Here is a 26485-nt window from a genome sequence, read left to right as displayed (position 1 = left end):
CTGGATGTGTTCCTATGTGACCTGATCTAGGTTGACCTGCTTCTGCAGGAAGGTTGCACTGGGTGTTCTCTAAAGGTCCCTTCCAACCCCTATCATTTTGTGACTCTATGAGGAACCCCCCTCAATGTCCTCCAGACTAAACAGCTCCAATTCCCACAGCCTTTCCTCATATGAAAGATGTTCCAGTTGCCTGATCATCTTGGTGGCCCTGCGCTGGACTCTCTCTAGAAGTTCTCTGTCCTTCTTGAGCTGGGGAGCCCAGAACTGGACACAGGACTCCAGATACTGAGGCCTCAGCAGAGTGGAGGAGAGGGGGAGCAGAACCTCCCTTGACCTGCTGACCACATCCTTCTTGATGCATCCCACAATGCCATTGGCCTTGTCAGCCACGAGGGCACATTACTGGCTCATGGTTAGTTTATCGTCATCCAGGACTCCCAGGTCTCTCTGCACAGCTGCTCCCCAGCAGGTCAGTCCCCAGGCTGTGCTGGTGCATGGAGTTGTTCCTCCACAGCAGCACAACTCTGCACTGGCCCTTTGTGGCATGATTACTTAAATGGCCTAAAAATTAAAACTTATGTTAAAAATCAGCGTTGTTCAACAATTAAGGAAAAGTATAAAATCAAGAAGGCTCACAGGGTGGATACAGCTGCTGCTGCTATGTGAGGAATCCACAACACAGCAATTCCCTGCAAATACCATGGAGTGTGGAGCAGAGTGGGGGCTCTGTGGTCAGAGTATGTGATGATACTGGGGAATGAGACGGTCCTCTAGAAATGATAAGCAGCTCTTTTGGTACCCCAAGCCAGTAATCTGTCAAATTTTGACAAAATGCTCTTCCAGTGTGAACTTTGCTATTTTTAATGTCAGTTTAATACTAAAACACACCTCCATCCCAAAGGCTACCCGCCTCCAAGGTGCCACCACTCCTAGTTGAGTCTGCACCCTGAATTGTTTGTAAGCTGTGCCTTTAAATGCGAGGTGAGAGAATTTTACATCAACCCTAACAGAGGTATTTATGACTAAAGGCACTGAAACTCCACCTTGAAGCTTAAAAAAAAAAGGTATAAAAGTGGCTAAAAAAAGGGAGTTTATTGAGGAAGACGCCATTGTGAACAAGTCAGGGAAGCTCCCTTGCAAACTGCCTGTGGCTCCTGGATTCAGCTGACAGACTGGGCCTCTCTTCCTCCCCGCTTGGGGACACCTTGGGTGAGACTTGAGGACTTCTGCAGGAAACTTAGAAATCTCTGCAGAGTTTCTCTTTAACTTTTTATAGCCAGGCTATTCTTTGTAACTTTGTATGCTGTATTGTTTATGTATCTATTTTTGCATGTGCTTTCTTTTGCAGACAGTGACTGTCGCTAGCAACCCCTAAGAACCAGTGTCTCTGTTGCGTGAATAAAACTACACAGTTTCAGTAGCCAGTCCTCACAGTTTCCCACTGAATGAAACCAAACCCTGGAGTGTGGCCGTGCTGGTTCATGACTGGACTGAAGGTGCAGCCCACTATCAGGGAATCCAGTCGTGATAGTTCACAGGAGGTGAACGTGACTGGACTGATTGTGGCAAACTGGTCATCACTCGGGATGTAAACCTAGACACACCTGACCTCCCACCTTGGTGAGGAGAGTTAGAACACAAGGGGAGTTATTTTCTGCCAAACCACTCTGTCCCCTTTTAATGCAACACCCTTGTTGAGCCTCATGAGGTTCCTCTCTGCCCACTGTTCATGACTTCATAAGGACTGTGCTCTGATCATCACCAACAGCTTGACGGTGTGGGCCTGGTTAATTTAGATGTGTGGTTTGTTAATGACTGTGTTCTTGCAGAAGGATTGGTACCTAATAAGGATGGAACTCCCTGCCCTGCTAGGTGCCAGAGGATGGGTGATAGTTTACTCAATCTCCGTGCAAGGCAGAGGACTCACTAAATGCAATAACAGTATGTGTTTTGTAAGATTTTGTGTAAACACATCGCAGGATGTATTTATCCAGTGGGTTGTTTGGTGTGCTGCTTTGTGGAGCTCCCCACTAGCACTCCTCACAGGATCACAGGATCTTGAGGGCTGACAGGGACCTTGAAAGATCCGTCTCTGCCCAGGCATGATGTAAAGCAGGATCTCCACTCTGTGTAGATTGGCTTCATGCACAGCGGGCATGAATCCACATTTCCACAAAGAGAGAAGCACACCCTGCTGTGCCAGAACTCGTGCCCTCGCAGTCCCCCTTGCACTGCACTTTCTTCAGCCTCAAAAAAGACCACAAAGCAGCATAAGGAGGTTTTCCTGCTACTTGTTTCTTCCAGCCAACGTTTCTGTGTTTCCTGGAGAGGATGTGTAACAAAACCAGCTACCAACAGCGTAAGAAAAAATATCTTTGTTATTATGAATACATCATAAAATCACAGTCATTTTATACACATTTTAGTATTCCATATACTTTATATAAATAAAGTGGACAGCATAGTTATTGGAATGTGTGTTAGGAACAAACGTGTGGATTTTAATGCAAAATTAACAAATTCTCGGGCCCCACCCCCATCTTTTGTTGCTGCTCTGGGGCTTAGCGTGTTAACTCTGAAATACTTCCAGGAAGGAGGCTACTCAAGCTGTGATGCCAACAAGAACTCCAGCCATTACCTTTATTCCATTTACAATCATTTTTCCTCTCCTTTTTCTGACTTTGCCTGTTTATATAAGAATTCTTCTGTGTCAGTATTCCAGCTTTGCCAGAAAGACTAATCCTGTGTGTTCTTGGCACAGTGTTGAAAGAAAACATTTTCCAAGCTTTACTGTTTTGCTAAACCCATTAACAATCAGCATTTTGCCATCACTACACACTCTTGCAAATGTTCCCATTAAATATATTTCTAAATAATAATAAAATAACAAAGCTCTTTATTATCCTTCTGCTTATTACTCAATGTCTTAACATCAACATAGTATTTCTTTAATAAAATTATACACAGTATCTATATGAAACAAAGTTGTCATGTGCACGAGCCTAGTAAGGGAACTAGGCCTGAGTGTGGATGTTTCTACATTCTTATTTTGGGGTTTTGGGTGCGTTTGTTATTTTTGGAGACACAGAGTAACAAATAATTTACAAGGTGACCACTTCCCTCCCTGCCCATAGCAAAGCTCAAGGTTGGAAAGGTTTCCTCTGCCCTGGCTTTATAAAACTTTGGGTATGCTGAAGAAAATGTCACTTTTCTTTCCGGGTGTCTGTACCTGTCTCAAACCTTAGTGAAACACGTTTCTGATACAACACATTACAAACATTATTACAGAATTAATCAGAAATAAGATGAGAAGGGTCTATGCAGAGATGTCAGCTGGACACAGGCAGAAGACTGAACTTTCCCAGCCAGCTGTGCTAAGAGGGGCCCTCCCTGCTGAAGGAGCTCCTTGTGTCGTGGTGTGTCATTACCATAGCATCTCCTCCTTGCTACTAGGACTAGGCCAACAGTTTTGGGGCAGAGAGTCTAGAAAGAGGAGGGTGAAGCACACAGACAAACCCAAGGAGCACTTTCCTTCACCTTTTCATCTTACGGAGTAAGCAGGTCTTTTGGAAACCCAGCTCGAGCCTGTGAGAACCACTGATGCAGGCTCCAGAAAGGGAAGTGACTGAGGTTTCCACTCAGAAAGGCATGTAAACACGTGCCATGCTTTATGTCTGTGGGAGTGCTCTGTATTTATGGTGAAGTGTGTATTTTATCTACTTTTCTGGTCCCGTCCCAGGATTTCCCTTCCCTGGGATACTTTGGTACAGCAGGGCAATTGTCACCTACCCCTGAATTTGATGGTCAAACTGTAGGAACTTCTAATTTGCCATTTGCCTATATTTGCAAAACCAGAGCTTAGAATTAAAACAAGTGCCTGTTTCAGAACACATCTTCCTGTGGGCAGGAGGCCATAGAATTTAATTGGTGTGTAGGAAGTAACTCATCCAACTCATTATTCAATATCTGATGGTCAAAAAACCCTGCAGCTACTAATTCTATAGTGGGAATCAACCTGATCCAGCAGGTGATGGGGTGTGGTGGTAAACATATGCAAGAGTTACTTGATTTACAAGGGTTACAAATACAACATTTGTCATTTAACAATTTACTCAAAATCACGTATTCATGAATGTTATTTATACCTAATTGCCTACTTGAAGTTAAGAAAATAAGACATAAATGCCTCATAAATGCTGTCTTAGAGGTTTCTTTCAGCCTGCTAAGACTATCCCCCTTTTGGACACAAGATCCTTCCCCAAGTCTTTCTAACTCTCTTGTTACCTGTTTCACAAAACTACTTGGACCTGCAGCTACTAGCAGAGCTTCTCCCAGAGTAAAAGCCCGAAGACCACCAGGTGAGAGCACTATCATTTTTTCCTAAGCTATCCCCATGACTTAGTCATTGTGTTGTAAATACTGATGTATGTGTAACATGAAGAGGAATACAGCATGTTAATGTTCTTGAAGCTAATGCCCTTGCTTGTGGCATAGTGATAACGAGGAGCTGGGGAACAGCTACAGGAATGGGCACATCCTCTTAAAGTCATATACAAAAGAAACTAAAGGTGAAATCAGCCTGCTGTTTATACAAAGTGACCTGTACCAGTGGCGTAGACATTACACCAACCATCTTGCCCAGAGAATATGGAAGTGAATCCAAACCTTTACAGGTTATCTAAAAAGGGCCTGCTTATATTTTTACCTGTATCTACTCTATTAGAACATGCAAGCCCTGAAAAATACATCAAAATAGGAAGTTTTTCTTTGCATTTGTAATGTGAACATGACCCAGCACTAAACATACCATAGAAGCAGCAGCTACACAGACAAAACACTGAAGTTTTGTGCTTAATACACTCCTTTATCTTCTAAGCACAACAAAGTCCTCAGCAGCTGTGGTAATCCAAAATAAATGGTAACATACGTAATCCATGAGGTATGGTCTAACTTGTGCATCCAACTTTCCAGTGTAAGAAAAGGACACTCCCTTTTATCCCCTTTCACAAACACAGAATCCCACGTGCAGTACCTCACCTTAGCCATCCTTGTACTGATTGAAATGTTCTGTCAAGTGCACTCCTGCACTTACTTGTACTCTTCATACACCCAGCCAAATACACTGTAAGCCAGTGCCCCTGTTCTGTGAATGCCATTTAGGTCTCTCTCATGTAGCAGAGGAACAAAACAGGTGGAACCTCTTTGCCTCTCTCTGGTCTTGATTTCACTTGGACTTCAGCATTTCACCAAGGATGTCATGCACCTACAGGAGTTCAGAATCTGACTCTTTCTGCAAGGCTGGGATTGATTTTGTGCTTGCCAATAAGCCTACTCGATTCACTTATGCTTGCATTTCCTGCTTTATACATCCGCTCTTTTCTTGCTTACCTTGGCCTTCACACTGAGCAGAGGGAGAACAGTAAGGGAAAACATGTTTGTTTAGGACAAATACGTCTTTTTGACTCTTTGAGTGACTCCAGCAACAGGAAGCTGAATAATTTCCAGATTAAGAAGCAGTGCCCTTGTGTCCCTGCTTTTTATTTTTCCCCTTTTTTTCTGCCATGGTGGGGCATAATAAGACATTTCACTTACAGCTGGTCTCACACTCTCCTAAGCCTGGGAACAGTAGTTGGAGACTAGAGTTCAGCAACCTAATACATGTACATGTATAAAGCAACTGTGGACCAAGTTGTTTCATTGTTGACATCATTCAGGGCTGATGTTCAGTGACCCCTCTAATCGTGGCAACATTTGGGTACTGGGTCATTTGTACATAGAATGCAAGGTAGGCAGATGAAATGCTGTGGTCTGTGCCATTAGTTAGAGCGTGCCTTAATCATATTATATACTAAGAAGGTTTTTTTGATAGTCTAGGTATAATGCACAGTGCAGGCTTGATGGTGTGGAATCACTGCAAGAAGGCTACCACGAACCAAGAAAGCTACAGTACAGGCAGCATGGTTGAGGAAAAGCAGAGAGAAAACTGGGAAATAATAGATATTTTTACATATATATACTTTTTTTTTTTTTTACATTCTCAGTGCATTTTATATTGAAGAACTCTGAAGGGGCTCTATTTTTCAGTAGGTGTAGCTAAGGGTGGTCTGCTTTCTGTATCCTGGAGTCTCTGGGTGCTGCCCGTGGTTTGTAGTCTTCTCCAGATCCAAAATCTACTGTGTCATGATAGTTTGTAAATTCCTGAGGTAATGGAAACTCCTCTGTTGATGAATGAGTCCTGTGTCCAAACACTCTCTCTTGCAGCTCAGCGATGTCGTTTCTGATGTCTGCCATCATCAGCAACAGGAAATCAAACGAACCTGGTGGGCCCTGCAGTCACAAGACATGGTCATTAATAGTAATCTACTCTGTTCTTAGGTTTCAAACAAGTTGATGTAGTAGCTCTTGCAGGGGTAACTCAGTAAAATACTGCTTCATATCAGTTGCCAAAAGTTATCCATCCGTTTTTGAAGCAACTTGCTTAGGAAACAATTTTCAAAAGAAGGGAAATGTTTTTGCAGACAGTGCTCATGTTTACAAGATGCTCAGCCCTTTTGTTACTTATCAATTCCTTTGCTGTATCTACCTCCTAAGAATGTCTTGGGAACAGAGGAGAATACAGGTTCCCTTTCTTCCTTCTAATTAAGCTGATAGAAATTATATTCTTAGAATGACTAATCAATCGGTGATCATTGTTCATGTAATGTTTTTTCTCAAGAATGCTGGTATTTGGAAAGTATCTTTTCAATGTGATAACCTTGCTGCTATCCATCACTAAATATACTGGTAATCACAATGCAGAGTGTATCTGCCTGGCTCTATCTGATTTTAGAAAAACAACGTTTCCTTTTAGCTGTGTTCACACAGTACACTGTTTAAGTCACTGTTTTGTGAGGACACCCTGCTGGAAACACTCTTAAAAATCCACTCCACCAGTGAGAAAACACTGTAAACAACAGTTTTAAAAACAATTTAACCTGAACACAGATTGTAAATAATTTTACTTATCCTGGTAACCTGCTTGAAGCCTATATCTTCCCAAATCCCAGAGAGAAACAAAGGGCTGGATTTTAAAGGGTTCCAGGGATCAATTTCCTGTTAGCAGTGTCTGAATGGTACTAACTAGCACTCTGCCTGGGATCTCATGCTGCAGCCTTCCGAGGACATCCCACTACTCTCCCAGGGCACAGGTGCACTTACTGCCTTCAGTGTCACACCGAGCAAGGGAAGAGGTGCGTAGGCAAAAACACTTGTACAAAATGAGGTAATTTCTTTCTTTTCAATAACAGTTTCTGCCTATATAAAGTATCTTTTGCTGCACTCTTGATAACAGGGGTTTTTTTTTTGTGCTTTTGGCTGACCCGTTGTTAATAATCAGCATGACTCTGTCATGCAAGTTCCTCCTGTGAGCAATACTTACAGGTATCCCCTTTGGTCCTGGTGCGCCTCGCTCCCCCTGTAACCAATACCATCTCAGTTAATTTGCTGTGACTGAAGGAAATGAAAAAAAAAATCGCAGTTGCTCTGCAGGCTCCCTTACTTACTGTCTCCAGATAAGAATCATCAGCTTATGCTTGCTTGGAAAAAGAAAAGAAAGTGAAAGAGGAACACAGGGAAATCACTGCTGATGCAAGTGAGAGCAGAGCTGGGCACTTCTAACATTTGTCTTAGAGAGTAACAAGCCAATCAGCTAACAGGAGAAATTCTCAAAAGGGCAATATAATGAAAGGGGATAAAGCATCAACTTTTCATCATGGAAAAGCCAAAAGAGCACAGAGAAGGAAAAGGAGGCTGCTTGACAGATAGCCTGGCAGGGCTATTTGCAAGACTTAAGGAAGGGCAAGCACAAAATAGCAGAAGGAAGACATAAAGGGGTGGGACAGTGGTACATTTGCATCTTAGAAAAGGACATGAGATGGTAAGAAGGTGTGAGTATGAGTGCCTAGAGGGTGTCTCTACCAAGCCTGCATTACACATGCACATGTGTCTACATTATGGAAAACAGTACCTTGCTACCATCTCTCCCTGGGGCTCCTGGTGGGCCCTGCAAGAGAAAAGAACGCATTCACAAGGATGTGAGAAGTTGTGGAGCTAAGGGCAACTGTGCAATGTACGACAGGAGATGAGAATACTGACCACGGGGCCTCGTCTCCCCTGCTTAATATGTGATATATCTGGAGATGGGCCCATTGGTCCCATTGATCCCCGGGGGCCTGGCTGGCCGGGAGGTCCAGGTGAACCAGGAACCCCTTGACTCCCTTTTGGTCCTGGAGCCCCTGCAATCAACAACAAAGGTTACCTGCCAGGGAAAGCCTTCAGGATGCTTTATCTGTGCAAGAAGTGGGGACTGACCACTTTTTGGACCAACCAATGGACTAATTGCATTAATGCACCCAAATCCACAACACCAAAATCAATACAGTATTCATCTGAGACATTATTCCTTATCACAGTAGTTACAAGAGACATTCACAAAACAAACCTCCTGTATACGAATAACCCAAGACTGCAACTGCCAGGTGGTTAGGGACACAGACTGGGAATGAAAAGTAAAGCAGAAATGCCTCATTTTCACAGAAAGAAGAAAAGAGCAAGTCACCTTTGAGTAACACTCAATAAAACAGAAAGCCTCGGGAAACTCATGGAAATGTTGGGTTGAAGACACCTACGTGACTGGCAGAGAAGCAAGCCCTTTTCAGTTGTGCATTGTACCTCTCTTTTGCCCAGCCAATGTGTTGGGGGCAAAAAAAAGATCAGTTCTTCTATTTTGCTTTAAATCTCTACAAGCTTCTGCTGTTACAGCAGGAAACATGAATTTTCAGTAATCACAGAGGCAGCGAAGCATATGTTTAGGTCAAGAGAAACACTACAAAAAACAAACCTGAAAATCGTGCACCTGAAGCAATATTTGTCCAAAATAAAGAACATTATCTGAATCGCTTCGTCATTAGAGAGGAAAATGCTTTTCTTCATAATAAAGACATGCAGAAGACATAGAAAACAAAAGGCTTGGAGTAAAAAAACAGATCAGTAGTACAGAATATCTACAGTTAGGAGTAAAATCGAGTTCAGTGAGGAACCTCTTGGACTCTCTTGGAAGACCCAGTCGCTCTGCTGCGCAGGGCAGGGCAGCGGGGAAGGTGAGCAAAGGACGGTTTTGGAGCAGAAGGGAGGATATTAACAGTACTCTGGACAGCTCAGTGGTGGGGAAACCAGCACCGTGGACAGCTCAGTGGTGGGGAAACCAGCACCCGGGACAGCTCCGAGGTGGGGAAACCACGGGAGACCCGCCCGCAGAGCCCGGCCCGCGGGACACTGACCGACCCACGGCACAGCTCAGAGTCCGACGCGGGATCTCTAACCATATTGTTCTTGCACTTACGATATGCTGAAGAGACTCATCCTCCAAGAAAATGGGAGAAAGACTCAAAAAAACCAAAGGAACATTGCAATAGTGGGGGAAATGGCTAGCGGGGACCAGGTGTGGGGCGGTGGAGCAGGGGGGAGGCAGTTCAGTAGGAAGTAAGTCAGACTCGGTAAGGAATATCTGCTAGTCCTCTGTCAGAATCTTTCTGAAACCCACCACAATGCTAAAATTCCTTGGATGTATCACTAGTCCTGAGTTAGATCTGCACTCAACAGGGATTTCACATTTTTTACCATCACATGTGCCGGTTGCAGAGTGTCTGGTTTAAGTTAGAGCTTTGGGAATTCTCTGCTTTTCTCATTCCTTCAAGCTATACAATAGCAAAGAAGGTGTGAGTGGGTTTTAGCTTTTATTTTTGAGATTCCTTTGAATCTAGAAAGCATCATAAAACCAACAAATAATCCTTGCAAAACCAAATGAGAGAAAAATAAAATGGCACAAACCCTTGCAAACCGAAAGCACATTTTCTGCTCTACTAATGACAGTGAGCTAAAGCAATAGGTATTCCTGAAATGAAATGCAGTGTTTTAAGACAGAGTTAAAACACAGGAAATGATGACAGAAGCAGGTGAGATATCCCAGGGAAAGGGAGAAATTTAACACATACAGGAAAAATACAGCTTGCATGCCAAGAAACACATGGAGACTAAGACACAATGGATGCCATTAGACACTTGACAGATGCTGACCATAATGATGAGAAATTTTTTCTTAAATTTAGCACAAATGCAAATACAATAATGGCAATCAAAATATGAAACACATGGAATCCTACGCCACTTAAAGAATAAAGCCTATTATTTTTATTCATAGCATTAATTACACATTTGCATCTCTCTGGTCTATAACTTACCTGGAGGGCCTTGTTGGCCAGGCTGGCCTGGGGGGCCAGGGATGTATGCATTAGATGCAAGCACTTTTTCACCAGTGATTTGCTTGCTAAGATCAGCAGCATTATTTGGTAGCAAAGCAACCTGCCAAAACCAAAAATCACTGTAAGCCCTTGATCATTCAGTTGGATAAGTTACATTCTTGGTTAAGCTTTCATGTGGACAAACAGCATATTGAAATACTTCAATAAAATTTAAAATATTTCACCATATCCTTCCTTGAAATAATCAGAAAAAAACATGTTACTAGTGAGACTGTTCATATTGCAGGTCACCGTGGAAATAGCGCAAGTCAATCCAAATGTAGGGCAGGAGAAGTTCAGGAGAGATAACAGCAGCCAGTTCTTACAAGTGTAAATCTTATAACTGCTTGGATCTCCTCAAGAAATCTTTTTCCTTATTTGAAATTTCTCTGCTAATTTGCTATTCTTTCTCAGCACAACCTTTGCTCACATATTTCAGTTCTCAATCTCTGCACAAGCTGCTAACTTTTCATAGATTTCAATGAGAGCTTCAGATCCCCTGTAGATCTTTCCCTGTTACCATACCATTTAACACAACAGATGCCTGGAACTGCTCTGCATAGAGAGAGGCAAAACGCTAAAGTAAGTGACATTGTTAGACTTGCACACTACAGTTTAAAACATCATTATCCATTACATCAGACCCTTAATTATCCATGAAACATTAATCTGCCCAGATTTAATATATTTAATAACTAAACATATTCAGAAATATTCTGCAAATGTGTAGTTTCTCCCGAGGCAGCTGAAAGGATATGACAAGCCAGGAGGCTGGTCTGCGGTGAGGGAAGAAGTTTATCAGCGGTGAATGGCTGCATGTAGAGTTGGGAATTTTGCTCTGCCAAATGGAACTGAAGAGCTATTTAATCAGTACCAGGGCAGATCTATCCCTTGATCACCTTTGTTCCTCCCTGAATTAATTTGGCTCTTGGAATAATTTGATGCTGGATTCTGCAACATTTGCCTGGGAAAGCCGAGTTAAATAAAACGCATGATGACTCCTGCTATCTGACAATGCTTTTAATCAGCTATCTGGAATTCATTGCGCTGAACTGTTGTCAAGACTCCTACTTGTTTCTGTAATTATTTGATATACACCCTTCTGCCTTTAGTGCAAACCTTCATGGTTGTAATGCACAAAGAAAAAAACCCATGCACTTGCAATATGTACTATAACTGGTCAAATCTCTTTTGGCAAACAAGTAATTACTTAAGAAATGCACTTTAAGGGCAGCCAGTGCTGCTTGCAGTTTGGGTTTGGATGTACAGAATAGTTCCAAAGGAGGCAAAAGTGAGAAGAAAAAAAATGAAAGAAGAAGTTAGAAGTGCCGAGACAGCTCGTAGTGGCATTTCTGAAACACCAGATTGATTTTTCAGACTGGAATTCAAAATGCGATGACAAGAATAAAAGGATTTGTCAGCCATTTGTGACTCAGGTTTTGGAGAGCATAGCTATCCCAAGGACAAGATGACTGCACCCAAGGCAAATTAAACAACATGATGCAAGTCTGTTGAGAATTTGGCGGATTCACTCCACCTCCGCAGAAATCAGTGGCTGGATGAGGTCAGCACTCTTCACAGGAAATGGGGATCCAGCACACCCCTACTTCATCCTTGGTTTTCCAAAGAAAAAACATCTGCTTTGTTTGCCAATGACGCTGCAGCTTTCTCAGACAACATCCCAACCATTGCAACACAGACCAAAGTTGAAGATATAGGGCTCCTTCATGGGTCACAGCACCTTAAACCTGGGTCTGAAGAGGAGAGTTCAGTAGGTCAAGGCTCTCATAGCCACATTGACCAGGGTCCAGCATGGAGAGGTCCACTGGCCAGCTCAGGACAGCACACTGCAGAGCTTTGTTTCCTGGAACTGTGCCCACCCTGTCCAGAGCAGCGTCCTGGATATGATGGAAGGTTGCAGGGACCATCATGCTGCAAAACTTCCACAATGCAACTGAAATCAACCAAGGCTTCTGCAACACCGACACTGTCATGGTAAACCTGAGACAGTGTTAAATCCTGTCACTAACTCAGAGCATTATATTGGGGCAGTTTTTGTGAGAATATTTTCAGTGTCACGAGTGTTTCTGAAGGGTGGCTACAGTCAAGTGACAGATTAATTCATGTGCTCTTTACAGCTTGTACTTAAATTTCTGACCAGATCCCACCAGATCTATCCCATCTGATAAATGGCCATTACTTAGTATCTAGTCTGTGCCACCAATATTCTTCAGGTTATGTGGCAAATGGCCAGGCTGGGGTAAAAAGGTAAATTTAATAGCAAAGGCTCATCATGGAGAGGATTTGGAAGTGTTTTCTGTTGCTTAAATACTGACTTGTTCCTGCCAGCAAGGCTGTTGTAACAACTTAGTAAGTTTAAAAAAAAATCACATAGCTGCTGTGAAAGCATCTACACATGCTTCCCCCCTGAGTCAGCTGGACTTCAGGCATACATGAAGAGTGCCAAAATAACCAGGCTCTGGTCTAGCTCACTGCTCTTTGATATATTCTGGCCACAAAATGGTTGTTACATACACTGGGGCCAAACCATGTGTTTTTGATGTTGATTCACATCCTCTTAGGGATTGGCTATACTTGCTGGCCTAATTTCTGTTTCACCTTTTAACTGAACCAGGATCCTGGTCCAGAGTGACCTTGGCTTTCTCCATCCACAGCTCCAGATCTTAATGGCTCTTGGAAAATATATTTTTTTTCCATGTGTATGCAAATATTAGTGAAGGGTAAGTTTTAAAGAAAGACAGTCCTAGAAACAAGACTCCCATATATTGTGTTGTATGCTGCATCTGGGGTTTTGGGTAGTTTATAGGAGATCTGTGGTTTAGATTACTTTGGCAGTGCTTGACAGGAGTGATGTGGGACATGGTGTTCTAATTAAGCCATTTAGAAAAATCTGTGCAGTAGCATCCAGCAATGCCCCAACTCTGAGTACATTTTGTCAAAAAATACTATCTCTTTGTCAGGTATCTTTCTGTAATTTTCCAGCTTTCCACTCTTCTTCCTTCTAGCAAGGTTGGAGATAAACCTACAACTGCCCGCAGCCCCCTAGTACATCAGGACAGTGCACAATGACCATGCAAGGTGACTTTCTGTTCCTAATCCTAGAACTGCTCCATCCTGGATCTAGAATGGACATCACACTCCTCCAGATATGTATTGGTGCCATCACTGGAGGTGGCAGGACTTGAATTCACTCCATCCTTTCCTAAGGAGACACAAAATCACACATCCCACTTCCTAGTTGCCCCAATTCCTAGTTGCAAGGTTGGCTGGATTGGATCCTTCACAGGCTCTTCTGCTAAGCACAGTTTTGCATAAAGTTCATAAAATCTAAAAGCCTTAACCACAAGAGTGAAGACTCATTCCCATAAACTGTCTCTCTGGCAGAAAGAAGTGAATTTTCCTTTGCAAAACAGAACGACTGTAACCACAGATGTTGAGAGATGTCCTTCGCTGAAGAACTTGGCCGTGCGGAGCGGTTGGTGAAACATGAGTGTTCACGTCTCCCTGGGCAGAGAAGCAGCATGAGGCCAGATCTCTACTCAGCATGGACAAAAGCTTCTCTCTCTGTGGGGTAAAAAATGCTGAAGGTATCAGGGGACTATCTCTTCCAGCTCTGTCTGTGTGAGGCGCAGCCCAGTGGGCTGCCTTTGAGGATGCCAAACAGATCACGTCTCACTAGGAACATACTTGGTGAAAATTTTGGCTACAGACCATGGCAGGACTTAGCTAAGAGGCAAAAGTGAGGTGCTTAGTTTGGCTACAGCTCCTGTACAAGTGCTCACCATGACAGGTACCAACAGTCTTATTTTCCTTTGAGTTTAGAACACAAGCACCTAACAGTGGAAGCCAGATACAGAAAACTTTCCTTTAATTCAGGACACTGTTCTCCATCAGTGCTTGCAGCAAACGACTCGTACAACAATGTGACCTCAGATCCCTCCCTGGAGTTCAGTGCGAGCCTGCTCAGCATTAAGGACTGTGGCTAGACAAACAGCCCCTCAAAAGCACAGATCTTTTTTCAACCTCTCTGCTACCATTTAGTTGAAAAACAGAATATCCATCACACAGGAAATTCCGTCACTTCCGTGTTTGTCTTCATGCTGACTGGAAGGAAAATGTGACATTTTGAGATTTTTCACATAAAGAGTATCTCTAACTCCAGTATTTCACTTTAATGAAGACTTCTTTCTTCCTTCCTAATGTAAATGACATTGAATGAATAACATGAAATGTAACAAGTGAATACACCGAACTGTGTCATGACACAATGAAATCAAATGAGCACCCTGGGTGAAATAATTGCAGCCTGTCAACATGAATTGTTGAGAATATTTCTGTTGAACGTTTCAATTTGAGAGAACCTGAATGTTCATGGGAGGTGTCACCAGAAAAGACTTAACACAATCAGCTCTCCAAATTCTAGATTGGGTCTCTGAGTTATTACAATCCCACTAAGGTGCAAAAGGAAGCCACGTACAGGAGCAATTAAAGGTCAGAGGAAGTTTTTAAGTGCATTGTCCTTGTAAGCACACAGGTGCAAATAAAAATGGTTGTGGATGAGGGTTTTTCTATTTTAAAAAAAGCAAAGCTATTGATGATTTTCTTCAGCCACACACCTCCTATTTGGCAAGAATCCTGTATCAGCATCCTATTAATGCAAAATCATGCTCTTCCATGTTTTGGCATCTGCACAATGTCTTGCACTTGCTTATAGTAAAGGTGGATCAAGTCCAAAACCCTGTGCATTCAGAATGAATGAAAACCTGAGGCCAACACAGGTTGCCAAGAAACCCGGGCTCAGACTGGGATGGGTGTTTGCCAGGCTCTGTTACCACGAGCTTGGTTAGCAATCTGCTTACAAGCAATACAGAAGCATAAGGAAGAGATGCCATTCCCACAGGATTTTAAAATATATTGCCATCATCTCTGCGCACACAGGAGACACAGGCAGTGACAGCTCCAAACACTTAAATTTAGCCTCAGTTATCATAAAACATGCAAGTCTGGTAAAGACACGGCTGATGGCTTTCGTACCTTTTGCTTCAGCTGTAAAACCGTCTGCTTTATTTGATGGAATTCCTTACAAGAGGCGCAGCATGTCCCTGGTTTTGCCACATTTTCAGATTTCTCAGGAAGCCCAGCTGGAAGAAAGCAGTTTCCAATACAAATATAAAGATCCAAAGGAAAGAAATTTAAAAAAGTGATTGCAAAAGCAACTTGATGGTTGTTACATTTCCCCAGCCTGTGAAAAGATGAGAATCTTGCCATTATTAATCTTTTGACTGTGAATTGCTATGTAAGGCTGAGAAACTTTGTGAGAACAGCTCTGAGCTCATTTTAAAACCAGCTGTTTCCAGTTACAGTCCCCAAAGATATATATTTTTTAATACCTAGAAAAGTTTACACTTATTCTTTCATCTTTGTGTTTAGAGTAGACTAAGTCTATAGATCTGAACTGATTTACAGTCTCCCAAAGGGCAAATTTTCATATGCTATAAATTACAGTAAAATCCCTCACAATATGGTCATTTAATTCACTTTGCACAAACTGGTCTTTATCATTGCCATTTATTCCTCCATATGATGGAATCAGCCTGAGCAGAGATGAGGACTGAGATTAATGACAGGGATTTAAGTCCACACAAGAGAAAAGAGGACACCTGTTGATGCTATGCATGAGTGGGATCTTTTCAGGGATCCGTTAAATGACTCAAACTGTAAGAGATATTACAAATGTTATTTTTGTCCTTTTCCCAGTCCCATACTCAGTGAAGCGCTTTCGCAGGGCAAACAAACAAGCATTGCTTTAACAGATATCTGTGTGAAGAGAAATGCAGTTTCTGAAACATAGGGTATGCGGAGTGTCAAACCCTAGGTGAGCTTTCTTCCTTCCACGTGTAGTGGTTGAGAAGCATCATATGTATTGAGGCTCTGCATATGGCCTTCTCCAATGTTAGCTGTAAGAGTTATTGGACACACTTGAACAATGACCTTTCAGAAAAAAGTCTGCAGGTGCTCCTGGTTAAAGCCAGAAATTCTTGAAAATCTTAAAAAAGTGTCAACTAGAATGCGTTTAGCTATTGCATTATATTTTTCACTTGGACACACACGTTCATATCCTCCATCTTCTCAGAAATGAAAACATCTGCAATGTTTTTAACTATAAACAGAATTTCCTAATACTAAAAGTGTCATGTGGTACTTGACTTTAAACGTTTGCAGAGTCCAGTAAGGAATATTGTATCCATCAGATGGTCATACATGGGCCCCTGATGAACAAATTTAGGAGAAGCTGGTTTTCGGTAAACTTAGTCCATTGGCTATAATGCCACATCAGGTATGCTTGCTTTTAGAAGACAAGGATTTATTTCTCTTACGTCCTAATCAGGGGGAAGAGTGAGCTGATCAGAAGATTAGAAGGCAAAGATTTGGGAGTTTTCCCCACTGCCTGCTCTCATAGCTGCAGTCCAATGGTGTTACAATAGAACACCATTTATTTGATGTTTTTACAGCCCTGAGCACGCTGCTGTTTGAGCCTCCCAGCCCTTCCTGATAGCACATGGCTTGGTAACACCTGCGCAATTTTCTGTTCTGTGCTCAGATGGCTCAAAGATTTAAGGCCAAAAGGTACTACGTGAGGTTTTCTGAAGGGCTCTAGACAACACAGAACAATCCTTCATCAAATCGCAGCTATTTGCCCACAACACCTCCCACAGGGACACCAGCCTTTGTGTGAAGATATCTGAATATGCAGCATCTGCTGTTTTCCTTCCTCACTGCTGTATTTCTAATCCTAACAATGATTTTGACTCCTCCAAAGTCTCTTTGCTTGCAAGTCTTTCTCTGATAAAGACTCTGCAGTACACAAGGTGTTATTCACTTAACAAGGAATTGATATGCTGCAATCAAGACACCTCTTGATATTTCTCTAAGGCAGGTTTTCCCTTGACCACGAGTCAGTGTTGTGCCTCCCTCATGGAATTCTTCTTCCTTCTCCATTTTTTAAAGATTCCTTCAAAAACAATCAGTGTTTTGACATGTCTGTTTTAGGACTTGCGTAGGATTTTTCAGATGCACATGCATAAAGCCATTTGGGAAAATGACCTAGTTTTGGTTCTGGTTTGGGTTTTTTTTTTCCCCCAAACTCCCATAAAGTTTGGTTTTGATACTTGTTTTAACCAAAGTATCTTTCAATAGCTGTCTTACCAAATGACTTCCCTCATGTTGAGAAATATTGCCGAAAGCAACACACAGTCACAGGAGGAAACTGCCAGAGCCTCTGCTATTTGAAACCTAATGCAATCCCACAAGAATCAGTGGAATTATGTGCAGATTAAGAAACGGTGAATTTGGCCTCGTGTTTCATTATAAAATCCAGTTTATCTTCCAGAAGGATGTGGCACACGAGGCAGACAAGTATAGACAGAACAGGGCTGTAACAATCCACAGAGATGAACACTGAGGGGGTCAGCTAATGTTTGGGAAATATCATACCAGAGAGATTTCTGCAAATCCAGTTGGATTGACTTGTCAGAGGAAGAAATCCAACAGCGTCATAGGAGCAAGCATGAACTGTGTCCCAGGAGAGAGGTGGAATACCCCTAACTCATACCAGACAGAGGTGATGATTTGCCTGGGGAAGGAGTCATCCATCAAACATGCGCTCTACCCCCATCTGATCCTGTATCAGGACCAAACTATTAATAAAGCCAGAACAAAGCATAGATCATGCCAGAAGCCACCTAGGCCAGGGCAGTGGGGGCAGGAAGCAATTAGATGGAGCCACCCACGCACGATGCAGAAACAGAGGTCGCCTACCAGGGTCAGGTTGGCCAACAGTGAGCAGGGCACTTACACAGCCTACTTCCATTGCATAGATCTACATCAGGAAACTAAAATCATGCTGGAGAAGGCTTAAACCAGCCCCATTTTATGAAGGGTTTCTAAGGCACAAAGTCCAGCTCCCATATGACGTTGTTTTCCTGATGGGAGCCCTTTGATCTCAGTGAGACACCGGTGAGCCCTGTGGTGCCAACTGATAAGAGATCTACTTGGGGGAGTGATGTGTTTTCTTTGCGTGGAGCTCGAAGACTCTGTCTCGCTAATGCTGGAAGAGATGGAGATGCTGGCAGGGGAGAGCTCTGCGGGGAGCTGTACTGTGGGCGGTCTTCGCGTGGAGAATGTTGAGTTGATCATCTGTGTTGTATTATCCGGGCTCAGCCTGCTGAGATGGTTTCATTTGCCTACTTCAGCGTGGACGGCTGTATTGTCTCTGTCAAATGCAACACGACTGTGGATGCAGAAAAAATGTTCCCTGTTCTTGTGCCCCACTCACAAACCCAAAATCTCTGGCTCAGGCCCACATACAGAGCCAAAAAAAGCGTCCAGATCGCAACCCCCAGGCACGGCACAATAAAAACGTGAACAGAAATCCCCCTGGGAAACACTCAACGGGGTTCAAAGCCAGAGAGACATACCCTACTTGTGTTTTCAGGTCTCTCACACTAAATTCTAAAATCAAAGTGTTTCAGCTACCATGAAAAGCAAAACATCTGCTCATCTGCCAGCGCGGGTGCAGGGCTGGGGCTGACCACGGGGTGGAGCGGCGCTTCAGCCGCTTCCCCGCGGCTGCACGGAACTCCGCGTTCCTTCGGGACGAGTTACCAGCCACGGCTGGTGGCTCCCCTCCTCATTTGCACCAGACGTCTGGCAATTAGTGACTTGGAGTACGGCGGGGTTACAGGGCAGGAAGTGCTCTTCTCTGCTTCACACAGCTGATTTGGGGGATGTCTTGAGAGATGGTGGGTGGTTTATTACAGATTGGCTGCTGGAATTGACATTTTTATGTGCCATGTGTACATGCAGCATAAAAATTTGTGGGTCTTCTATATTAGAATTATTTCCATAGCCTTGAATATTTTGAATGGTTGGTTATTCTGAATGCTTTGGGTATTGTTCGGAAATTTGAGCTAGCCAACGGGAAAAAGCTATTTTCAAGGGGATTATATAAGTTACCTCTCTTTCATTTATTACCTGCCCTTCACTTAGAAGGGGAAAAAAAAAACCAACCCCCAAAAAACCATTTTAAAACTACAGGGAGCAATTAAAGCTAATGGAGTGGCTCCAGTTATACATTTTTCAAGGAAAATCAAAATTATAAATTACTCCGTCTGTCGGGCGGGATTTGGAGCACCCAGTGATACATCTGTTCAAGCATTAATTGATGAATCTACGGTAAGTCACCATCCATCAAAAGCCATTGCTTTGGGTTTTTTTCCAGAGCGCAGGTTGTTCTCTTCCTCCTTGATTTTTTAAATTATCATGTCAGGATTTAATCGGCAGTACTCTTAAATGCTGTAATTTAATAACTGGGATGAGGTTCGAAAACTTTAAAATCATTTCTACACAGCACACACGTATAACTATGAAACAGTGAAAAGCAAGCACTTTTGACCCTTCCCCACCACAATTATTTTCCAGAGAAAAAACCCCCAAAAAACCTGACTGCAGTCACAAAACACAGAAACGGATTTCTGGTCTGCAGAATTCACTGTTGCTCAACATAATTTAGCAATTGGCTTATGCAATGCTTGAAAAGAGCGTGGTATTCCCAGGCACACCTTTTCTGAACCCCTGAGTGCCCAGAGGCACTAACCGCCCAAGCCAGGGCCATTTGCTGATCTCAGATGTACATACAAATTAAAGTTACTGAAATTAATGTAATTAACAAATGAAATTAACCAATGCTTATAAGGATCAGCATCTGGCAAACTTCTTTTGCCTAAGTCTCCTAAGCTCTGGACAGCAAGCTAGGTATAATCCACTTTGGTATGGGAGTAGAACATGGCTTTTGGCAGATGGATCCTTCAGAAATGGTCTGTCCAAAGCTGGAATGGTGAAGGTTCTCTGTTCAGACACTCTGTCACTGCAGGGGAAGACACTTTCCACATCCTTCAGTGTACTCATGCTCTTTCTTTCTAGATGTGACTACTGAGTTAGAGCTGTGTGTGTGCAGCTCACAAACCAGGGAGGAGAGTGTGTGGCAGGACTGTTCCTCATGGCTATCCGGTGCATGGTGGACAACCTGAGCTCTCCAGCAGCTATATCGCAGACTCAGATCCCTGTCTCCAAGGGTAGCTTGGAGAGCAGTTCTTCCTTACGAGAGATCAACCCTTCAGATGGCCCTTCAAACCCCACTGGCACATACCTTTATCTCCTTTGGTGCATGTCTTGCCGTCCTCCTCCCGGATGTAGCCTTCATGACACTCACACCTGTAGCTGCCCACAGTGTTGACACATATCTGAGAGCACAGTGTCCCATTGCTCGTGGCACACTCATCAATATCTGGTGCAAGAGGAGCAAGAGTTCAAAATGTCCTAAAGCCAGAGTTTCAAGACCTCAAATAGAATAAAAGACTCCCTTTAAAGATACTGAGTGATTTTTTGGTTAAAAAAATAACTGCAGTGCTGCTGGTAACCTGGGCTGGAGCTCTGTGCAAACTGCATGGTTATTATTAACACACTTGGCACTGTGTCAGCGAACATCACTTGACTCTTTGCATTGAAAACCTCACAAGCAAAGCTTGATCCTGCAAACCTTGGCTCCCTGGCACTGCAAACCAGGCAGGGCAGGGCAGGACTAGCCACACAAGGACCACATGTAAATGATCAGTCCTGAAATAGACACTGTCCATGTGAATCCAACCCCAAGGACTTACTTTCATAATTAGGCCTAGTTACAGTGCTGTGAGGGTTACTGTTAGAATCATGTCCCCCTGTCTCAGTCCAAAACCCCAGTTACAACTCAAAACCTGCAGGAGGAGTTAATAAAGGGAAAATTACCTCGGCACAAGTGTTTGGGTGTGTATTTCTCATTTTACCTCCTAATAATTTCAGGGGGATTTAGATCTCTTAGTTCCAGGAAACAATTCTTAACACAGTTGAAAACCACATTTCTTCTATAATAGTAGTAAGAATAAGAAAGGTTTCAGATCTAAACTGACTTTGAACAGACCTGATGGAGTGAGATACATCATTAACCAGGGATTAGCCCAAGCAGCAGCTCTACTCACCCAGGCAGTACGGCTTCTGCCTGTTCCGGTGCCTCTCCCGGTCATAGCGGTACCCAGGGTAGCAAGTGCACAAGACTCGCCCGAAGTTATCTGTGCACTGCTGTTCACAGGGAGCTTCAGCACAGACATCATAGTCTAGAGGGAGAAAAAGCATGGTTAGGAAAAATACCAACAGCAGTAGCTGGAAGGTATTTTGGCAGCAAACATTTAACCTCTCTGCTAATTAATAAAGTCGAGTTATGTAGTTTTTAAGGACTGAAGGAACGTAGAAATAAAACATCCATGAGACAAAAGCAAAGAAGTATAGCGAAATTGTAATTGCCAATTACAGCTTCACGGTAGTTAGACTAATTCTTAAAGCTGGGGCCCTTTGCCTGGTTGCAGAACTTGGGAGCTCTTCTCACAGAAATATTTACCTGGAAGCTTTTTGCTGTTTTCTTCCAGAATTTTTTAAGCGCTGATCAGAACATTTCCTATGCAGAATACTGTGAAACGCTGTCAGGCTGCCAAATCCAGTCAGAAAGTACATCATAAGGAAAAGTTAATTAAAATAGCACAGTAATTGTTCAAAGCCAGATACAATCCTTCCAGCAAAGAACACATGGCTAGAAAACCATCATCACTCTTAATAATAGCAATGTGCAGATTAGGGTATGGTAAGTCGTTGGCCAGGCTTGTCAGTGAAATCCCAGAGGACTGTCTAAAGTCCGTGTTTGAAACCCGAAGGAGGGTAAATCTGTTTCTGATTTAACTGCTGCATAGCAGTAGAGCTGGAGTCCAGGGAATGGATACCAGAGAGAAGGAGGCTCTGATCTGTATCCCTGCGCCTTGGCATCAGGCTGGTGGCAGCACTGGGAGGAGATGGGCAGCCCCTGGATGCGGGTGCAAGACCTTTGCGTTGTTATGGGGATCATTTGCCAGGAGAAGAAAGGAACTAAAGCAGCATCTAGTCTCAAATCCAGCTCAGGCAAACCCTGCTGAAGGTTGGGTTTTGTGCCAAAGCAAGTGTCAGTTTCTGTGGTCATTTCAGAGGAACATCGTCCAGCACACATGATCCACATGGCTGTCACTGGGACACTCCAGTGACTGTGTACTGGGAATGGCCACAGCAGAATGATCCTGTTCCTGCTCCAGCCCAAGTACCTCTAGACCAAACTGAAGTGTTTCAACTAAGTTTCCTGCAATGCACTGTGTTTCCATATACACAGTATAAAATAACTAAAACCCCAACTCATATTTGACTCACACTAATTAACTGCAGACATCTCTGAGTCTGACAATTTTCCCAAACAATTAAAATGAACTAATAGATGGTAAAGCCATCTTAAAACACATGAAGGAAAACACATGAAAAACATATGAAGGAAAAGATGGTTATCAGGGGGAATCAACATTGATTCACCAAGGGGAAATTCTGCCAGATCAACCTGATAGCCTTCTATGATGGCGTGACTGGCTGGCTAGATGAGGGGAGAGCAATGCATGTCATCTGCCTAGACTTCAGCAAGGCTTTTGACACTGTCTCCCATTACATCTTCATAGAAAAGCTTAGGCAGTGAGGCTTGGATGAATGGACAGTGAGGTGGATCGAGAGCTGGGTGAATGGCAGAGCCCAGAGGGTGGTGATCAATGGCACAGAGTCGAGTTGGAGGCCTGTGGCCACTGGAGTTCCACAGGGATCGGTTCTGGGGCCAATCTTGTTCAACATCTTCATCAACCATCTGGATGAGGGGACAGAGTGTACCCTCAGCAAGTTCCCTGATGACACCAAACTGGGAGGACTGGCTGATTCCCCAGAAGCTGTGATGCCATTCAGCGGGACCTCGACTGGCTTCAGATTTGGGCACAGAGGAACCTCCTGAGGTTCAACAAGGACAAGTGCAGAGTCCTGCATCTGGGAAGGAACAACCCCCTGCACCAGTACAATCTGGGGGTTGACCTACTGGAGAGCAGCACTGCAGAGAGATCTGGGAGTGCTGATTGATAATAAGCTAACCATGAGCCAGCAATGTGCCCTTGTGGCCAAGGCCAATGGCAGCCTGGGATGCATCAAGAAGAGTGTAGCCAGCAGGTCACGGGAGGTTCTTCTCCTCTCCTCTGCCCTGGTGAGGTCTCATCTGGAGTCCTGTGTCCTGTTCTGGGCTCCTCAGCTCAAGGGGGACAGAGTCCAGCACAGGGCCATCAAGATGACCAGGGGACTGGAGCATCTTCCTTATGAGAAAAGGCTGTGGAAACTGGGACTGTTCAGCCTGGAAGAGACTGAGGCGGGACCTCGTTAACACTTAAAAATATTTGAGATGTGCATGTCAAGTGGATGGGGCAATACTTTTTTTCTGTTGTATCCAGTGACAGGACAAGGGGTAATGGAAAAAAGCTGGAACACAAAAATTCCCACTTAAGGAAACGCTTCTTAGCTGCTGAGGTGAGGAAGCTCTGGCACAGGCTGCCCAGGGAGAGTGTGGAGGCTCCTTCTCTGGAGGTTTTCAAAACCCACCTGGACACTTTCTGAGTGATCTGATGTAGGCAGACCTGCTTAAGCAGGAGGGTCGGACTAGATGACCTTTAGGGATCCCTTCCAACCCCTACCATTCTGTGTTTCTGTGAAAGCAAGTGAAACCAAAGTACAAAGTACGTAGAACACATCTGTGTCACTGGGGTTAAAAGTGACAGTGTGCCAAGCTACAGAAAAGCACCAAGCTAAACAAGCTGCTATATGTCACACCAGAGCCTCTTATACCAAAATATCCTATTGTAATGGTGCCGAGCATTTCCTCCCTTATATTTGTCACTTTTTGAACAGCAGGCATCCTTTTATCTTTTTTACTTCAGAATTACTTCACATTTTTTTTCCACAAATGTGCAAAAAAACCCTGCAGCCCTTTCCTTCACACATGGTCAGCTGGGTGCTAGTTTGGGCTTTTTAGGTGGTGCTGGGGCTCTAAACTCCCATTACATTTGGCAGAACTAAAGAACCTCAGATATAAAGCGTTGGTGGTCTTCTTCCGGGGCATCACTGCAGTTTTCATTTTACACTGACAGAAAAACAGATGGAGAACAGTCCATTATTCTCAGCACAGAGGTGAATATGCCTGTTCCTTAACCAGTCTGCCCATGCAGATGCTGGGTTTGGCCTGTGCCTATTCAAAGTGGAGGCAAAATGAGCTCTCTCCTTCCTGAGCTTCTGTCATTAGACGTGCTCTAATAAAATCATAAAAACCAGCACTGGAAGAGACCATCTCCCACCACAAGCAGGATTAGCTGTGTGTAAACCTTTCCTAATAAGCATTCCTCTAATTTGTACCCAAGAGATGGAGATGCCCCACCACGCAGTCTGTACCCAAGATTAAATATCCTTGCAGACAGAAAGCTTTTTACTCATATCTAATCCAAGTTCCCCTTACAGACATTTAAGCCCATGATTTTTGTCTTCTACTCTTGGCCATGAAAACCAGTTTATTTTCCCCCTTGCAGCACGTTTTCACATATTTTAAAACTGTTACCACATCTCCCCTCAGCCTCCTTTTCTCCAGACTAAACAATGCCAACTCTTTTTAATCATCTTTCTTTCACCACATTTCATGCAACTGGTCTTTAAATATGATTGAGATTAAATTGGGCAAAGGCAGCTGTGCCACCTCTGTGTGCTCTGTAGAACCCTGGATGCAAGTGCCCTCTCAGGTTCAAGCCTCTCGTCTGCCAGCCCAGCCTCAGAAATGTGGTTTGAAGATGAATCAAAGATACATATAGAGGATCAGGCTCTTCCAGGCTTTAGGAAAACACATAAACCCAAAGCAGAATAACAAATGTCTCTACATATAGTTCAAAGAACTCGGGAATGACAACACAGCATGGAAAGTTGTACCAAGGAAACTTCTGAAATAGCACTAGTGAGGAAAATCTGATTAGTGTTTGCCTGTCATAGAGTATTTTGCTCTGAACTGATTGACAAGAAACTCAAGTAACAAAGCAGTGGTAGGGAGGGTGTTCTCCAAAAGAAGCTACAAAAGAAGAACCTAGTTGGAGCTATGAGTGTCTAAAGCAATGAAGAAGATCATTCAGGAGAAAAAGGACAGTAGCTGTTTTTTTATCTGCTTGGTTAGGTGGAGCAGGAAGAGCTATTACATAGAAAATCAGACACACAAAGCAAACTCCACTTGGGAGTTCTTGAGGATCATTGCTCCCTGCTCCTGCAGCTGAAATCCAGACAGAGAAAGAGTCCGAAGTGAATGAAATTCAGAACCTAGGAGCATGGACTGCATTGATTTCTATTGCTTTTCATGGGTAGATGAGAAATAACAGGACAGAAACCAAAGACAGAAGTGACAAAGTCACAATCCTTTGGGAGAGAGTATGTTAAATAAAAGCTGCCCAAGAAAGAGACTGATGTCTTCTCAAGGCATCTGTAAAAGAGTGGACAAGGGAGGTTCTGTCCTTTCTCAACCAGCCTCCCTGCAGCCACTGTTAAATCCCAGAGAAGACAGGGCTGAAACTACTTCTCATGGGTTTGACTTGCCAGTACTGGATTAAAAGGTGCAGATGTGCTCTAATAAACTCACATCTGTAATGTATTTATGTGCTTGTGTCGAGATACACATTTCAAACAGCTACTCTATCAATTTATGCCAAAACAATGGGTGAAGAGCCAAGTGATGTAACAGAGTAAGTGAAATGAGTCCTTCACCGAATCGTGTTTCTCATCCCTACACCAACGGCCCAAGATTATCTCAGATGTTACAGCGATTGCTGTGGCCTCTGAAGTTCAAGGTAAAACATACACTGAGCTGAAAAGGGGGGAATGGGGGATATAAAATCAGAGAAGCCACGGCCATCAGACAAATTAAATCAGTTGCAGAAACTCTCAGGTTGCTGATTTGCAGTAAGTAGACAAGACTAAGCAAAGTCAGTGGGTACAAAACAAAAGCTGTTTTGATTATCACCTAAAACATCAAGACGTGAAAATTAGAAGTCTAGAGTAATATATTGCCATGGCCCTGAATTTATTTTTGCTTCTATTACTTCTGCTGTATTAATTATATTTAGTGAATAATCAGATAT

At 43.3% G+C, this 26485-nt stretch overlaps 1 protein-coding gene and 1 long non-coding RNA gene across 2 annotated transcripts in view; one reads left to right on the top strand and one right to left on the bottom strand.

Moving 5' to 3' along the window:
* The first annotated feature begins 313 nt into the window (after positions 1 to 313).
* LOC133628869 (uncharacterized) lies at positions 314 to 2468 on the top strand. Its single transcript, XR_009820894.1, has 2 exons — positions 314 to 1209; positions 1349 to 2468. It is a non-coding gene; the product is annotated as an uncharacterized LOC133628869 (long non-coding RNA).
* CCBE1 (collagen and calcium binding EGF domains 1) overlaps positions 2382 to 26485 on the bottom strand; it is a 106969-nt gene continuing 82865 nt past the window's right edge. Inside the window, exons 4-11 of the mRNA XM_062018752.1 lie at positions 21431 to 21565; positions 20566 to 20703; positions 15393 to 15499; positions 10278 to 10398; positions 8134 to 8273; positions 8006 to 8041; positions 7418 to 7453; positions 2382 to 6327 (exon numbers count right to left, since the gene is read on the bottom strand). Of these exons, the coding sequence (XP_061874736.1) occupies positions 6094 to 6327; positions 7418 to 7453; positions 8006 to 8041; positions 8134 to 8273; positions 10278 to 10398; positions 15393 to 15499; positions 20566 to 20703; positions 21431 to 21565 (947 nt within the window). The 3' untranslated portion in view covers positions 2382 to 6093. The remainder of the gene's footprint in view (positions 6328 to 7417; positions 7454 to 8005; positions 8042 to 8133; positions 8274 to 10277; positions 10399 to 15392; positions 15500 to 20565; positions 20704 to 21430; positions 21566 to 26485) is intronic.

The sequence above is a fragment of the Colius striatus genome, chromosome Z (genome assembly GCF_028858725.1).
Source record: "Colius striatus isolate bColStr4 chromosome Z, bColStr4.1.hap1, whole genome shotgun sequence".
NCBI classification, from domain to species: Eukaryota; Metazoa; Chordata; class Aves; order Coliiformes; family Coliidae; genus Colius; species Colius striatus.
The sequence above is the reverse complement of the archived record's forward strand: the minus strand, read 5'-3'. Positions and strand labels throughout refer to the sequence as shown.